This window comes from Pagrus pagrus (assembly GCF_965226575.1).
Source record: "Pagrus pagrus genome assembly, chromosome: 14".
NCBI classification, from domain to species: domain Eukaryota; kingdom Metazoa; phylum Chordata; class Actinopteri; order Spariformes; family Sparidae; genus Pagrus; species Pagrus pagrus.
Window position 1 is genome coordinate 24227417 of NC_140198.1, and position 17966 is coordinate 24245382.

Below are 17966 nucleotides of genomic sequence, written 5' to 3' on the forward strand. Positions count from 1 at the left end.
AAAAACAGGTGGAAGTATTTTCACTGCACTGAAAAAAATGTTTTAGGGAGTCAATTAAAGACAGCTTTATACGAGTGAAGGTTTTTGCAGATTAAACTGCAAAAAACTTGAAGAAGTAGGAATCAGCTCAAGGCTGCTCACTGGTTAATCTTGTGAGTATCCAACAACATATTTTAAAGCCTTTAAAAGGGGCTGAACACTTGCTGTACGTAAATAAGATTTTTAACACAGAATATTAACTTGAATTAGAGTATTTCAATTTTATTTTTAAATTGTACAATTCATTTTCAATTCACTTTGTCCAGCCCTTTGTGCTGTATATAGTCAGTGCAAAGTAAAACAATGATGTAAATAAAAAGCGTCAACACAGAGCTGCATGCTGGGAAACCTGAGGCTAGTTTATACCACTACTGAAAAGATAACATTACAGGACAACGCCTTTCCTGTCTTTTGAATCAATGTTGAACTAACTGTCTACTTCAGGCTTGTTTGACTGGCTTTGTAGCATTTCTGTTGAGCCTACAGCCCCCATAATGCACTCGGCGCGGTTCGTTTCCGGTCTTGCGCCGTTTCTGGAGCGGATTGGAACCCGGAGTCAGGATTCGATAAATGAAGGGTCTTCTGCAGAGAAGGTAACGTGTTTTCCCATAAACGTACGTAGATTTTCTACAAAATGGCGACGCAGTTCAGTAGTAGAGGTGCAGCCGGTTCGTCCGCCTCGCTCCGGCTTCTCAGGAGCCGCCTCCGCTGCTCACTGCTTGCCGTTGAAGAGCATCGACTCCGGTTTGGTGGTTTGCGTCTCCGGTCCATCCGCCATGCCGACTGTTCTTTGTTACATTCTACTGAAGAGGAGCCGCTCAGATCGGAGTTAAAACCCGGCTACAGTTTGGGAACCAGTCAGATCCTGGATCCCACGTCCTGCCCTGATAGCACACGTTAATATGCATGTTCAACTGTGTCGCTTCCACCAGAAACTAGCTAATGTTGTCATTATACATAATAGTGTTTACCCGGAGGTGTGATGTGTTCAACACAGCTGAAGAGTCCCGGGTTAATGTGTGTGCGGGCGCTGAAGTTCAGTCACATTCAGACACACTCTTTAAAGTAGCTCCTTCATGTACATGCTCATGTTTCATGACATAAACTACCTGTTTGTGTTTGTAGGTTTGCATAATGGCTGAGCAGACGCCAGATGAGTTCATCTGTGAGTATGAATCCAGCTCCTACTGCACTGACAGTGTGAGACAGGGCTGTGATGACAGGTGTCCTGTGTGTGTGTGTGTGTGTGTGTGTGTGTGTGTGTGTGTGTGTTTGTGTTGCAGGGTGTGATGACTGTGGCCAGTACCATGACTCCGAGTGTCCTGAGCTGGGGCCCCTGGTGACCGTCCAGGACTCCTTCGTCCTGAGCCGGGCCAGGTGAGTGACACCTCAAAGTGTCTCAGCTTCACTGTAGAGCTGCAGTGATTAGTCGATTATTGCCAATTGTTTTGATAATCGATTAGTCGTTTCAGTCATTACTCAGATGTCACACATTCGCTGGTTCCATCTTCTTTAATGTGAGGATTTGCTGCTTTTCTTCGTCTTTTATGACAGTAAATGAAGAGTCTTTGGGTTCTGGACTGATGGTTGGACAAAAGAAGCAGTCAATATTTGTACCCGATATACATTTGCAGTAAAAAATTAAAATCTAATTGTCAAAATTAAAAATAAACACTGATGGAATGTAACTAATTATAATTTACTCAAGTACTGTACTTAAGTACAATTTCGAGGTACTTTACTTCAGTATTTCAATTTTCTGCTACTTTCTGCTTCTGCTCCACAACATTTATTTGAAAACTTTAGTTACTTATTACTTTGCAGACTCTGATCATGTTGCATTCAGGTCCACTTCCCTAGTTGGGAACATGGTGTGTTCATGTGCCTCAAGTCAGAATGTGGGAACAACACCAAACAGAAGGGTTTTTTTTTTGCATTATATCATTCAGAAAGTTTAAACAACACGTTGACAGCTGTTCCCAGCATGCCATATTACAGATTACATGTGAACCACATAACTGTATATACAATACATGACTTAGGTTAAAGTGTCCTAGCGTCAACCCAATGTTTACTCTCATCCACCGTGTTTCAGCTTCATATGACGTCAACATTTTCTCTGACTTTCCGAGTTGTTGTGAGGAGGCGTTCCAGTTTTCCCAGTCGGAAAAAACATTAATCTGATTATTCCGACACCACAGGAATACACAGGTCTTCAGTGTTGATTCAGGCTGTTACTTGTGACGTGTAACCAATCAGAAATGTTTGTGGGCAGGACATTGCGTGAGACCACAGACTGGTAACTACAGGCAGAGAGAGGATGCTGCATCAGAGACAAAGTATTAAAGCATTTTTAAGTTCAGATCATCAGAAAAAAGCTGAATATTGGCCCTGATAATCGACCAGGCTGATGATTGGTCTATAATGAATTTGAAGACGTCACTTGGGGCTCTCAGCAAACATGAAGAGCATTTTTCACAATTTTTAGACATTTTCTAGATTAATCAATTAATTGTTAATGCAATTCTATAACAGTTATACTAAGATGTACACGTCTTGCCTCAGGTCATCTTTACCGAGCAGTCTGGAGATCAGACAGCTGGCTGATGGGGAGGAGGGGGTGTTCGTCCTGCACCGGCTGGTCAAGAGGACCCGGTTTGGGCCCTTTGAGGCTAAGAGGGTCTCCCACATGGAGAAGGAAGGAGCGTTCCCTCTGAAGGTGCAGCTTAAAGAATCCTGACCAGTAGTGCATTAATATATGTAATAGATTTTGTCCTTTTTATCTTAGCTTCCTTTTTGGTTAATCATTAATCCTTCAATGAGCAGATCTTCCAGAGGGATGGCGTGGTGGTGTGTTTTGACTCCAGCTGTGAGGAGGACTGCAACTGGATGATGCTGGTACGACCTGCCACTGACTACAAACACCAGAATCTGACAGCCTATCAGCAGGAAGATGACCTGTACTTCAACACCTCCCAGGTACGTGCATCCATCCTAAACATGAGCCTCTGCGGGTCCTGCAGCTCATCTCTAACAGGAGATTTGGTGTATTCTTCCTTTTTGTTTCTCAGGATGTGCTGCCGGGAACAGAGCTGAGGGTCTGGTACGGAGCTTTCTATGCCAAGAAGATGGAGAAGCCCATGCTTAAATCTCCCCTACTGCCACTGCCTCCTCCTTCAGGTAGAGGACATTACAGCACTGATGTTGTCACAGGGTGCCATGGCAACAGTGTGAGTTGTATCTTGTAGTTTTCGTCTCATGTACTCAGATGTGACGTCTTCCCCTGCTCAAACAGAGACCTCGGAGAAAAGTGGAGTCCACATGCCTCCAGTGGCTGAAGAAAACAGTGCAGGTGAGATCATTGAAAACATCCATCTCCTCCAGTCAGTGGTACTTGGTAGAAATGTTCTCTCCTTTCATCAAGTGCGAGGCTAAGTTTAGGGTCATGTCTGGGTTTAAGCTTTAAATTGCATTAGATGATAGTGTCCAGCTGCTTTTTCTCCTCAGTGAGGAAAGGCAGTCATGTTGTTTACCCCTTCAAATCATCTCTCAGCTGAGTCTATGCTGTGTCATGGTTACACACTCTGATTCCCCTGCCTCCCTCTGTTGATCACAGGCAACATGCTGAGTCATCTCGACGAGGGGAAGACAGTAACGGAGCTTCCAGTCGACCCGCTCCTGCCCCAAGAGGTCGGTCCCGATGAGGACGAGGGCGACCCCTCTGCAGCTCCGCCGGCCCCAAAGAGAGCGCAGGGCAGAGGGAGGAGAGCCAAGGGACGCCGGCCTGGAGCCGCAGCTGCCACAAGCAGAAACAAAGGTGAGGAAAGAAGAAACAGTGAGGCTTTTGAGCAGAGAAATGCAGACAAAAAGACAAAAGAACAGTGTGAAAGAAGTTCTTTGAGATATACTTTGCATTTCTGGACCCAGTTTGTGAAGAATTGCCTGATTTGTGTCAGTTCATGAGAGAGCAAACACTTCTTTAAAGGTTAAACAATCACTAAATCAGAAATTCATCACAGTAATAGCAAAGATAGTTGTCATCTCCTTCCCTTTCGCAATCCAGGAAACAGACACAGCTCTCACTTTTTCCTCCACTTGAAAAAGAACTTGCTCTTTTTTTGATCACTGCTCTGTCTACACTTCATCATCACTGTCACTCTGTCTTCCTGTGTGTGTAACACATAAGTTACAACAGGTTCAGGCACAATCTGCAGAGGATGGCAGATGTCATTCGAGGAACATTTATTATTTCTAACTAATATATTCTAATTATCTAACTGGGCTGGTAGGAGATGGAGCAGCTTCATGAAACAGAATACAATTCTTCCCGTAGTGCAGAATTACAGTGGCTTATCTTGCTAGCAGCTTTGCCTGAGGCATGTCGGTGGACTGCTATTAAATTTGGTTCAGACTTTAAGGATTAATTGGGATAACTTTGATGGTTCCTTCACTCCCATCCATCGCCATCATCAGGTCCAACTGACAGTTCTGTCCAGTGCTTTGGTTTCTGACCAGATAACTATAAACTACTGACACTGTCATCAGCCTCAGCTTTACTTTGTTTCGTTAGCATGCTAACACACTAAACTATAATGTGAACATGTAAACATACCTGTTGAACATACGCATGTTAACATGCATGTTAACTGTTAGCATTTAGCTCAATGGGCCACTGAACATAAGCTTCCCTTGCTGTTGTTTGTTATATTTTTCTTTGTGTTTTGATTTAAAGTTTCTATTTAGTGCAAAGTATAATTGACTGTTACTAGAATATAGTATGCAATATGTTTCAGCTGTATGATATTACTGCCCTGAAATACAGCATCTTCAGTAACTGCATTTAATGTGTATGTTTAAAGAAAATAATATCTGCCAATATGTACTCTTATAAGATTTTTATTCATCTCAAACATCATTGTCGGTACTGGGCTCAGAAACCTAGTAAAAGTTGGACCTGTATTACTACTCGTTGCAGCTTTTATTAAAGATTTGTCTTTGACATTGGATTCCTGATGTGTGCAGATGTGAAGTCTTCGATGGTGAGCTCAGAGCCGGTGGCCTCAGAGGCAGCAGCAGCAGCCGCAGAGAGCAGCAGCCTGCAGAGCACTCCAGACAGCACGACGGTCCTGAAGAGGCACAAAGCCAGAGAGCACAAGAGGGTGTACCGCTGCTCCCTCTGCAACAAGGTCTTCCAGAACAGCAGCAACCTGAACAGACACATCCGATCACATGGTGTGTGGAGATCAAGCTCATTTTTGTTGAATTCATCATCTCTTTCTGAGGAATCACACAATTCAAATACAGTTAAATTCCAGTTTATGTTTAGTATTAATGAATCCCTTCTTGTATTTTCTCCCAGGTGATAAGCTGTTCAAATGTGATGAATGCGACAAGTTGTTCAGCCGCAAGGAGAGTCTAAAGCAGCACATCTCTTATAAGCACAGCAAGAACATGGTGAGTAACACTCCAAACTGTCACCTCCAGAGTTTTTACTTACTCTGCTAGCCTGTGTGTTCATATGTCTACTTCATGTGCTCCGTACAGCCTGACCTGGAGTACAAATATAAATGCAACACATGTGAGAAATCCTTTCGCCTGGAAAATGCCTTAAAGTTTCACAACTGCCGGACAGGTAGGATTGTTTATTTCATTCCTGCTTTCCCCTTCTTGTTTTGATCACATTCATTCATTCCATCTTCTTCTCTCTCCAGACGACAAGACGTTCCAGTGCGACATCTGCTCGCGTTTCTTCTCCACCAACAGCAACCTCTCCAAGCACAAGAAGAAGCACGGCGAGAAGCTCTACTCCTGTGAAATCTGCAACAAGATGTTCTACCGCAAAGACGTGATGCAGGAGCACCACAGGAGGCACGGCGTGGGTGAGTCGCACATTTTCAAACAGTTGTTTTTAGCAAGGGAAGTGCGGGAGAAAAAAGTCTCCGTGTGGAAAATGTACTTCTGTTTTATCTTATCTCTATATTTCTACAGGACCAAAGCACATGAAGAGAGAGGAGCTGGAGGCCAACGGAGAAGAAGGGACCAAGTACAGGAAGGAGCCGTCACCCTGTCCCATCTGTGGCAAGGTGAGCTCTCTGCACTGCAGCAGAGGTTAATGGCGCTCGTGGCAGCGGGTCAAATATGTGCACATAAATAAATCCTTCATCAGTGACACGTGTGTGTTTGTGTGCACAGGTGTTCTCTTGCAGGAGTAACATGAACAAGCATCTGTTGACTCACGGTGATAAGAAGTACACCTGTGAGATCTGCGCCCGCAAGTTCTTCCGCGTGGACGTCCTTCGAGATCACATTCACGTTCACTTCAAGGTGAGACGGAGCAGAGGGGAGAACTAACCGGAGATTTCTCTATTACTTTTATTTTTTTATTAACTTTTCTGGGATGTGGCTTGACCTCAGGTAGTGACATGTATTTCAGTTTTCTATCATTACTTAGTCCAGTGTTTCACAGTCCTGTTCCTGGGACAGCCCTGCCCTGCAACTTAAACATTTCCCTGTTCCAACACACCTGATTTCAAATGAATAGCTTGTTATCAGGCTTCAGCAGAGGTTGATGACGAGCTGATCATTTGAATCAGGTGTGATGGAGCAGGGAAACATTTAAAACATGCAGGGCAGGACCCCCCAGGAACTGGACTGTACACACTTCACTTCAGTCCATGAAGCCTTTAATGACAGAGGTTTCCTGCACAGAATGGAAAAGTATAGAAAAGTATGAAATTTGATTTTTAGTAATTTTTTGAGTAAGTGAGAAGAGAAGATAATATGAAAAAAAAAAAAGTGTGTTACCACACTATTTCCCCTATTCTGTTTTCTATAATATAAATTAATAATTCCTAAATAAATGGAGAAGCGAGATCATCCGGGAGTGTTTTTCATCGTGTTTGGAACAGGCAGACAGCACAGCCTAAATGTTTACCACTGTGTGAGAGACTACGGGCCAGAAGCAGATCAATGTCATCAAGAAGCATGCCGTGTGACTGATTACACAACACGGTCACGTCACAGTCTGCAAAACAGCTCTGTGCAGACATCTGCATATACACGTAACAAATAACCAGTTCTGCATAAGGAAACCATTGCTACATGACTGCGATCATCGTTTCCATGGTGACAGAGAATAAACAAGACTGCACAGACACGTGAACATTTTTACCCATTTTTTTAGCTCATGTTCAGTCGTCATTTTTAAAAGACTCAAAATATGTGGGGAGCAATAATATACTATTAGCTACAAAGTCAGAATGTACCGTACATGTTAACAGTATATATGGTGTGAAAAATCTCCAGAGAAGGCTGGAAAGTTGAGTCTGGAAAAGAATGAAATTTTGAAATGAAAAATGTGCCGGCTCCCTGGCAGAGTGTCCTTGTTTCCATCTCAACGACCATGTCACACACCTGGGCCTGTGTATGCTCTGAATTAAAGACCCTCCTCTGGTGCAGTTGTTGTGCAGGAGCAGGCCAGGCCGTAGGGTGGTAAATGGGAAAGCATTCTGGGGTCCAGCCACCAGGGGGGCATATAGAAGCATATGTTATTTCTAACCAAAATACTCACCATTGCTTATAAAACAACCAAATTAAACATTTTATTCATTGTAACTTTAGTCAAATGTAGCCTGTCTCATCATGAAAACTCTTCTCTCTTAGAAATGGTGTGAGTCATCATAACATCCAAATTGGACCGCAGGCGGCTGGCTACATGACCTGAGAAATATATTGATCTAAACTTGGAGGGGATTTCCTTGCTATGCCAGGACCTGCACGGAAATTGTGATGCCAGAAATAAATAGGAGAAGGAAAAGAGAGAGCTGGCAAAGGCTCTAGACCCAAATAATAATGTACCGGCCAACTTTTTTTTCAGTCAGCTCAGAAAGCTGCTCCAGCCAGGCTGTAGACAGCAGCCAGGAGGTAACGTTACTAGCCTCGCGGGTTTGGCTTTCACCACGCTATCTGTGTCACCATGGATAAGACTAAAATTAAAAAGTGGTAGATGTCACTACGATTATTAAAAAGCACCTTGGGTCATTAGGTTTTGACGTCCCCTCTAGATCTTCGCTGTCATCGAGTTGAATTATTTCTAAGAGTTGTTTTTGTTGCAGGACATAGCCTTAATGAACGAGCAGGAGAGAGAAGGCTTCATCAAGAAGATCGGCATTTCAGCAGACGACAGCGACGACTCGGATGATGACGAAGAGGAAGACGATCCTGAGCACCACAAATACAACTGCAAGAAATGTCAAGTAAGCTTCATCCTTCGTCCAGACTCCAACACACACTTTAAGATTATTACAAGTTAATAAATATGTTTAGATAAGATAGAGTATGAAAAGTTTTGTCTTCTAGTTATCCTGAGCACAGTGTTCATGAACACGCTCAAGGCTGTTCAATCCAAACTGTGGTGACAGATTGTTTTTCACTCGCATTCTCATTCACATCCATGTATTCTCTCCTTGTGTGTCTCTAGCTGTCGTTTGCGAAGGGCAGAGAGTACCTGAAGCACATCATGGAGCAGCACAAGGAGAGAGGCTACGGCTGCGGGATCTGTAACCGACGCTTCGCGCTGAAGGCCACGTACAACGCTCACCTGGTCATCCACAGAGAGCAGCTGCCTGACCCCGCGGTGCAGAAGTAAGAGCACAGGGAGCGGAACAAAAGTATATTATCAGTCATGGTTTAATGTTTGTTTAGCCTTGTCTGAATAAGGATAGAGACTGAAACCACCTGAGGTTTGTTGAATACTGACTGTTCAGAATATTACAGACAATATTATGAATATGAATATACACAGATCACAAAGAGGAGACGGAGGTAAAGAGAAGCAGAAGTGTTAGAGAATGAATTTATTGCAGCTTATTATCAGGAATGTGTTGATAAGGCACAGGTCAGGATGTACAAGAGCTCAGGTCACTGCGGCTAAAAGTGAAAGGGTTGATTTGAAACAGAGAAGGTCATTACAAAGTGAAACTGATACATTAAGTGAACAGGCTGCAATACAAAGTAACTAATCCTTTCAAATCTGCTCATGTGTCACACAGGTACATCCATCCATGTGAAATATGTGGAAGAATCTTCAATAGCATTGGTAACCTAGAGAGGCACAAGATCATCCACACTGGTGAGCAACAGCCTGTTTAAATGTTTGTCACACCTCAAGTCAATCGTGAGGATATTCAGAATTGGACCATCACAATAAGAGAAGGCATAAAAATGTTAGTCCACTATTTTTTCTGGAATCATGTGTATGAAAATGTGTGCATATATCAGCAGAGCATTAGCATTCAGCCCTAATAAGTTAAAATATCGGTATGTTAGATATCATCAGAAATCAGGCATTCCTACAGGAAAGAGAATATTAGTGAATATGAACATCCAGGGAAGTCCTTTATGCTCACTGGTCACTCACTAAGTTGAATTGCTCTGTCACAGCTTAAGAAAAAGCAGTTTCATACAATTTAAAATTGTTTATTTATGTCCACATGTTTTCAACACACAGCTAATATCTGTACATGAATAGACAGAGGAAAGTGTCAGTGCCAGTAATTGTAAAAAGATTTATTCACAGTAAATCCCGAAAGTCTGATATTAATAAATTCATCACCACTATCGTTATTCTTTTTATTACTTCCCTTTGAGATCAACATCTTTACTAGAGCTACAATGTTCAGGGGATGCATGTAAGTGTCAAGTGTAATGTTGGTATGGGATTAGTGAATTAGCTGTGAGCTGCACCTTGAGACCGGTTTTGTAGCTAATAGTTTGTTTACATGGCGGCAAATTCGCAAGTCATGCTGAATTAGATATTAGCGGTTCCTGTTTGCAGTGAACTTTTGAAATTTCATGTGTGTCTCAAGATCACGTACACCTCTTATGCAATATCACAGTCAAGATATTTTGACATTGAAAGATTTTTTTTTACATAAACTTGGCGTAACAATGTGTAACAGAAAACTAAATTACACACAGGGTCAGAGGATAACAAACAAAAGCCTTTGTGTAATGTAATTATGTGTCTGTGTGTGTGTGTGTGTGTGTGTGTGTGTGTGTTCGATCATCCAGGGGTGAAGAGCCACAGCTGTGATAAGTGTGACAAATCATTCGCCAGGAAGGACATGCTGAAGGAGCACCTCAGGGTCCACGATGATATCCGAGACTTCCTGTGTGCAGAGTGCGGGAAAGGTCGGGTCCTCTCTGCCACATCACACACATCACTGCACACACGACACACAAACACGTGGCAGTCGATGTCTCGATTGTCAGGTTAATTAATTGCTGAGTAAATGTTTTCCTGTGCAGGCATGAAGACCAAGCACGCTCTGAGGCACCACATGAAGCTTCACAAGGGCATCAAAGAGTACGAGTGTAAGGAGTGTAACCGCAAGTTTGCCCAAAAGGTCAACATGCTGAAACACTACAAGAGACATACGGGTGAGTCAGAATGTGTGTGAGTCACTGATTCACACATGGTGGAAGCAAATTAGTGTGTGTTCAGTATAAAAACATAGATGTGATCGCTACATGTGGATTTCATCCTCTGTGACTTGACAGACTTCACAGCTGTACGTCATGTTACTGTTTGTCCTGTGTGTGTCTGTGGCCTGCAGGTATAAAGGACTTCATGTGTGAGCTGTGTGGAAAGACGTTCAGTGAGAGGACGACTCTGGAAACACACAAGCTCATCCACACAGGCAAGTGTCTCATGTCAGGCCAAAACCAGACTGAAGCACTGCTCAGTCTGTTACAATACGAGCCAAACATAGGAGCCTGTAATTTGGCTTTTTTACTCGTGCCCTGAGCAATAAAAAAAATGGAGTGGTTTCTGGTCGGACAAGAACCGATGCAGCCTAAATTATGCAGCCAGAGCAGAAAATAAACAGAAAGCTACTTAAAAAAAGAATGGAATTTTTTTTTACTGTTAAAAATAAGGAGAATGGTGGAAGATGGATCGGTTGGGAACAGAGAGGAGAACATGACAGCACAAACTGACAAAAGGTAGTTAAACAATATCAGACAGGTCAAAGTTAGCAAACACTAGTGATACGTTTACTGACACACTATACTTTATTTCCAACATTACATTATTATTATTATCATGGACTTTATTGTGTATCTTTGTCCTCATGTAGGTGTATCATAATTTTAGATGCATTTAAAATGTATAATTAGTGTGAGCTAGTGGATATCAGGTGGTGTAGGTTTAAGATGAAAATGGCAGCTAGTTAGCTAGCTAAAAACGATGCTCTGTGTGTCCGGCTAATGGGCTTTTCAAGCAAGCTAGCTGCTGTCAGTTGCTCAAGTACATTCACTACTGATGTTACGAATAGACATTCCCACCCTGGAGCATTAACTGCATGGGACGTACATGGACATGAGCATCTCACTATCATATAAAGTCAAAAAATTGGAAATGTTGCCTTGTGAAAGGAAACAGATACATGATTCAGTATGTACCAAGACAAGGAAAATAGGTAAACTAAGGAGTTGAAAAATACAAGTAGCAAGTGAAAGATTAATGGAGGAGTACAATGTTTTTTATCAACTGACTGGCTGTAAAAGAGAAAATATGAAGATACACCCAGCAGCCAGTTAGCTTAGCTTAACACAAAGACTGTGAACAGGTCCAAAATAACCATATTTTCCAACATATCATAAGATTCCTTGAAGAGAAAAATATAAAGCTTTATATTTCTCACACTCCATTTTAATTATTTGACTAACAGTATAATCTAATGATGTATTCAGCCATATTTTGTCTCAAGTGATTACTGACTATCTTTTGTCAGTTTTGGGGCTCAATAGTAAAGAGTCTGTATAAGCTGAAGGAAAATTTTAAATTCCAAACTGTAATTGTTTCTGTCAGTGCCTATAGCGTGACCCAGTTTCCCTCTCTCTCACTGCAGTGGGTAAGACATGGACGTGTGCGACGTGCGATAAGAAGTACCTGACAGAGTACATGCTGCAGAAGCACGTCCACCTGACTCACGAGAAGGTGGAGGCCCAGTCGTGTCACCTCTGTGGGACCAAGGTGTCCACCCGCGCTTCCATGAACAGACATCTGCGACGCAAACACCCAGAGGTGAGTTTGGACGGTCATGCTGGGAAACCATGTGTGTTCTATGTTTTACCGCTCAAGCCGATTACTATTATTGAATCCTAAAAGCTGACTTGTTAAAATATCATTGCTGTCCTTTACGCCTCTAGGTGGTGTCTGTAAGAATCGATGAGTTTGATGATCTTCAGGAAACTTCGACAATCAATGATTCGTCTATCAGCATTGTGCAGGTTTGATGACAGTTCTTTTAAAATGCAGTATTGTAGTATATAACAATGAAACACACTGGAGTAGCTCTGATCAGGCGTCTATCTGTGCAAAGACGGTGGCTTCCAGGTTCACAAGGCAGTGCAACAAGAGACCCAATCATCTTGATATTAATGAAGCTAGATTGTGTTAATGTCACATTTCTGTTTTTGCTTGATTCACACATTTAATCAATCACTCGATCCTTAAATGGTGTTGATGCCTGACACTTCTGTATATCATGTTCCTTATAATCTTTTCTACTTCCTGTTTGATTGCAAACTTAATATAGAACTGTCAGAGTGCAAACATGAGTTCCTGTTTATACACAGTGTGAGCTGTGAATCAGACATACACTTACTGCATAGTGTTAGTGTTATTAGCCTGTAGCTCTCCTAGCATTACTCTGAATACTTTGCAGATGGTATTAACATGCATCCTGTGTGACATGTTGAGTTTTCAGAGACAAATAAATAAAATAATAACAAAGTCTAGATTTAATGACCTGTCACTGTTTATATATTCTCATGAAATGTTTCACCTTCCTCTGCAGCCCACTCTGACCCTGGAAAAAGACGGCATGGTTCAGGACAGGCCCAGCCGGTCCTCCCGACACCCCAAGAAGAAGCAGAGAGTTCAGGCTGAGCCGGAGCTTTCTGAGTCCGACGAATATGTTGATTTCACCGAGCAGAGGCACGAAACCATGACCGAATACAACACTGTCATCGTCGGTGAAGAGACCGAGACGAGCTCTGCTGTGCAGAGCATCCAACAGGTAGATATGAAGACTTTTCCTAAAGTTATTGTTTATTGTCATAATAACATGTCCAATCTCTTTTCTTCAAAGACAACAAGAAATGGGCATGTTGTTGCTGAAGTGCCAAATGCCCAAAGACAGCAGCTGACCTCACCTTGCTGATGGCGAGCAGAATAAATAAAAATGCACAGAAGCAGTGATGATAAACATTAGAGGCTAAAGAATGCTGTCACCTCTCTGGCTCTTTATTAAGAGGAGCCTGATTTTCTTTTTGTTGTTTTGTTCGTTGTGATAAAGAGATACCAGAAGTGCTCATGTGATGATTAATTACACTACATAACAGTTTTTGTACTGTCATAAAATGTCCATCTTAAATGGTAATAATTAACTAGGATCTAAATGAGTATAAAGGTCATAAAACTGATACATTGACACATGATGTCGTAACATCACGTTAGCCAATCAAACAGTAAATATGACCTTATAAGGGATGTTTCATGTGAATTGAAGGTTTAACACACTGTGTAGCAGCAGCTTAAAGGTTTACTATGCAGGATTTGTTGGTTGCTGTTTGTAAACACACCTTCCAACATCAGGCCCTCCTCCCTGACTGAACTAGACCAAGAGAGCATCAGCAGTGAAGCGAGCAAATGAAGAGAGGGAGAACAATAAAACATTATTTTCTGATTGTTTCATTTCAGTTACGTTCTAAAGTGCAAAATAAACACACACATCTGCACAGCCCTCCAGATTTTGTGTGAATGCAGCCAAAGTGTACACTCTGCCTCTCTGCTCTGTGTTTGTGTGTGTGTGTATCGCAACCCACCCTTGGTCAAACAGACACAGACCTAAAGCTCATGACACAGACAGCGCAGAGGAGAGACACTAAGTGATGTTACCTGGTTGTTACGTTTTACACACCACTGCCCAAAGGTTAACGCCCAGAAATGTCCTGAACACAGCAAAATAAGAAAACACAGAGGGCAGGATCTTTGCACATGCAGACACTGCCATGAACTTCTAGTGGGTCATGAGAGGGTTTATTTTTGTTGTAGGAAAATCCTGCACATTCTGTTTTTAACAAAGCAAACAAGAAATTAGTAAATTCAGTAAAACTGCAGAAAGAAAAGGGAAATAATAGTAAAAAAAAATGTATTTAATATTGTTATGTCTGGAAGGAGGAAAATAAAAATTCAGTATTATTGAATGATCATAAATGGGTCATATCCCATATTAGGTCATAACTGAAGACACTTGAAATTTATTTCATTTAACATACTTGAATAAATTATTGATCCATTACATCATCCACCAGATATTACAATATTTATATAACTGTAAACAAATATGGTTTATGTCATTAATCAAGCATCTGAATTTTTCACTAATTTCAAATGCATTTGTCATACAGTGAACAAACCCTAAAACTTTTTGAAATTTTCAGGTGGTGGTCCTGGCCGACCCCAACGCTCCATCGGCCGCCTCACCAAACAGCTCGGTGGGGCTGACCAACATCACTGTCACGCCCATCACCAGCCACGCCCCCGCCCAGTTCACCAGCCTACAGCCTGTAGCTGTGGGCCACCTGACCGCCAGCGACCGGCCCCTCACCCTGGACAACTCCATCCTCACCGTCACCTTCGACGCCGTCAGCGGCTCCGCCATGCTCCACAACCGCCCAGCCGAACTTGTCCCAGAGACGGTGGGCCCTGGCGGTGGCGCAGCACCTCAGTCGGTCGCCCACTTCATCAACGTCACCACTCTGGTGAACCCCATGGGACACCAGCTGGAGGCCCCGACTCTGGCCTGGAGGCCTGTAACAGCAGCTGAAGGCAGCCAGGTCACCCCCGTGGTGGAGGGTGCCCAAGAGGGTCAAGAGGTCCAGAATCAAGGCCAGGAGCCGGGCCGGCCCCTCCAGAGTCAGCCACCCACCCCACAGCAGCAGAGCGGCTCCGCACAGCAGATGTTCAGCTACTAGAGAGGAGACTGGAGGTGCTGGTCACCTCACACTCAGACATTGTTATATAGTAGAGTAGATTTTATCACACTGTACACAGCTTCGATCACGCTCACCCAGATGCCTCTCCAGCCCCAAGGAAGTGAATGAAAATTTTAACGATTTCTTTTTCTTTTTTATACTGATGAAACAAAGTGGCTGTTGATAATTAACATATTTAAAAAAAGAGAGAGAAATGGTACATTTAGCCAAATTCACTGACGCTCCTCCGGAAGATTTACATTTCAAACCAAAGCAACATGTTGAATATTCAAATGCCTTACCAGCCTTTTAAACACATGCATGTTTTCAAGTTAAACCTGCTGCTCAAAAGATGACTATGAAAATGTACCAACCTGAAAAAAAGACACATTTGGTGCAGTCGACAGTTTAAGTGAAAACACTTCTGCCAGGTTAAGTAGTAATAGTTGGCGTATTGCTAAAAGTGGCTCACACATGAGATGATATTTTTGAACGCTGTAAACTGTAATTATTGTTGAACTGTCTGGAAAAAATACTGGAAGAGTTTTTGTACTGTTATTTTTAAACAAAATGCCTCTTTGAAATGTTTCTCTTTTATTGTCTTCATATAAATTCTGTTGTGTGGACAACATTACAGCAGCAAGGTTGTTCTGAATCGCAGAGCAAATGCCATCAGAACCTGCGTCTGTTTGTCCCGGTCTGTTTATAGAACTGTGACCATCTGTCCTGGTTCTGCTCACATCTCCCATCACTGAGCCTGTTTGTCAGTCAGAGGCTGATGGCTTTTCTGCAAACAGCACAACGTGAGTGTAATACACAATCAGTGGAAGGGCATGCTCTGTGTGTTTGTGTGTGCTGCCATGGCTCGTTGAGTCACATACATGGATCTCACACAGTCTTATATATATATATTTAGGCCTCCAGTCTATACAAGAAATTAGCAACCCGTCTTTTTAGTAAAAATATCCTAGTAACAATGATCTGCAACAATGTGGAAGAAACAACTTGTAATACATTGTCACAAGAAGAGCACACATACTTAACCTGCTCTGTTATCAGAACAAAATCTGCAGATCAAATCGGCATCCCATCCAGATTTACACAGAACACCAAGACCTCACATATCAGAATATTATAAATATGACAGAAAAGGATCCTAAAAATATGCCCACAGTTAGAGCTGGACTTTTTTTGTTTTATTTGACAGGTCAGCTTAGAGAGTTATAGGACACAGGGGAGAGAGAGTGTGGGAAGACATGCAGCAGAGGGCCTCAGGGCTGATTCAAGCCCGGGCAGCTGCTCAGGACTCAGCCTCCAGTACATGGGTCACCTGCTCTACCAGTTGAGCTGTCAGGACGTTTGTCCTTTTTGATAAATGAACTACACTTAAGATACCAGTGTAAGGAGGTGGAGAGAGTTTGTAACCATAACTTTACAAGTGTACAAAAAGAACAATTACACTGAAAGCAACAGAATATAACTTCCTGGAGAAAGAAAGTTGATTATTGAGTCTCATCCCAAGCTCATCAAATACTTAAAAATGAGATGTGTCCTGCTTTTGCATGATTAAGTATCCTCATCTAAAGCCACGCCCAGGTCTTTTCTCTTTAAATATTTATAACAAAGAGCCAAACAATGAAAATCATTCAGACAGAAAACTATAAGATCCTCTGGTTTCGATAACATCCGTCCCTTTATATTCTAATTGTATCATCTCTTCTCTAACCACAGTTTTTTCTTTAATGGAGGAATGAACTAGACCCAGAAGTTGCAAATGTTTAAAAAAAAAAAAAAAAAGTATTAGGGGAATCATATTTTGTTTTTACGTCAATAAATGACTCAGAACAAATCTGTAAACTCCCACAGGCACAGCGCTGTCCATTTACATAAACTGACTGTCAAAAGTTCAGATGTATTTTTTTATCAACCGCAGAGGTTTGATATTGATTCTGATCTCATGCTATATTAATACCAGAAACATTAACATCTATTCTACTAATGTCAATATGGGTGACTGGGGCTTAGGTATGTTTATCTTTCCTTAAATCCTTAACCCACAAAAGCAACATATTGACAATAGACATGAGGAGTGACAATATTTTTATAACCATTGAAACATTTCATACTCTCCATATCTAGGACTACAGTTTAATATTGGATCGATCAAACACAGCTGCAGAGAGAGATATTGTAACCCAGCACTGAACTCTACAGAAGAAAAAACCTTCACCACTGACAGATGTAGTAACATTTCCCCACTGCTTTACTATTTAGAATGTCAAATTAGCTTTAATTTTATGCAACTCTTGTCATAAATATATCTTTGAAGCTGAGTCTTATCAAAGGCTCAATGCTTTAATACAAACCAACAGTAGGTGGCAGTAAAGCCTGCCAACATCTTGCACACAGAGGGAAAAATTGAGTAATCAATCATCTGGAATGTTCCCTATTACATAACAACATACAATATTTGATTTCCTTCTGGGACAAATTCTCTCAATCAGTGAAGAATAACACCGGGCATTCAAGACTTCAAGTTTTGTCAAGGTTTAGGACAAAGAGCTGTCATTCTGAATTCTTCGCAGTCATTTTTGCTGGATTCTTTTGATAACCTGCATGCCCACACACATGCCTCAAAGACTTCTGATGAAAGGGGTTAGTGGGAAGATGCAATTACACTTTCAATAATATGCCAACACATACCTGAGCTGCCACCAACGAACATGCTGTCACAAGCTGACATTTACTATACAACATTCTAATAACTTCAGATAGCGCTTGTGGTTTGTGTCGTGACAGAGGTTCTGGTGGCATGATTTACTATTTACAGCAAATATTCACCTCGTGTTTGAGGTGCTTAGTTGAGTCAAAACAAAAGGAGA

At 42.0% G+C, this 17966-nt stretch overlaps 1 protein-coding gene across 1 annotated transcript; it reads left to right on the plus strand.

Annotated features, from left to right (window-relative positions):
* Positions 1 to 515: 515 nt before the first annotated feature.
* prdm15 (PR domain containing 15) lies at positions 516 to 15662 on the plus strand. The gene is made up of 24 exons (XM_084374559.1): positions 516 to 632; positions 1165 to 1204; positions 1323 to 1416; positions 2605 to 2758; positions 2866 to 3018; positions 3111 to 3219; positions 3335 to 3391; positions 3656 to 3856; positions 5062 to 5271; positions 5399 to 5493; positions 5584 to 5671; positions 5751 to 5918; positions 6028 to 6122; positions 6232 to 6363; positions 8154 to 8294; positions 8519 to 8682; positions 9090 to 9169; positions 10111 to 10230; positions 10348 to 10479; positions 10656 to 10739; positions 11952 to 12127; positions 12253 to 12333; positions 12903 to 13124; positions 14551 to 15662. Exons 1-24 carry the CDS (start codon positions 534 to 536, stop codon positions 15082 to 15084), a joined length of 3429 nt encoding a protein of 1142 aa, XP_084230685.1. The 5' UTR covers positions 516 to 533; the 3' UTR covers positions 15085 to 15662.
* The last annotated feature ends 2304 nt before the right edge of the window (positions 15663 to 17966 follow it).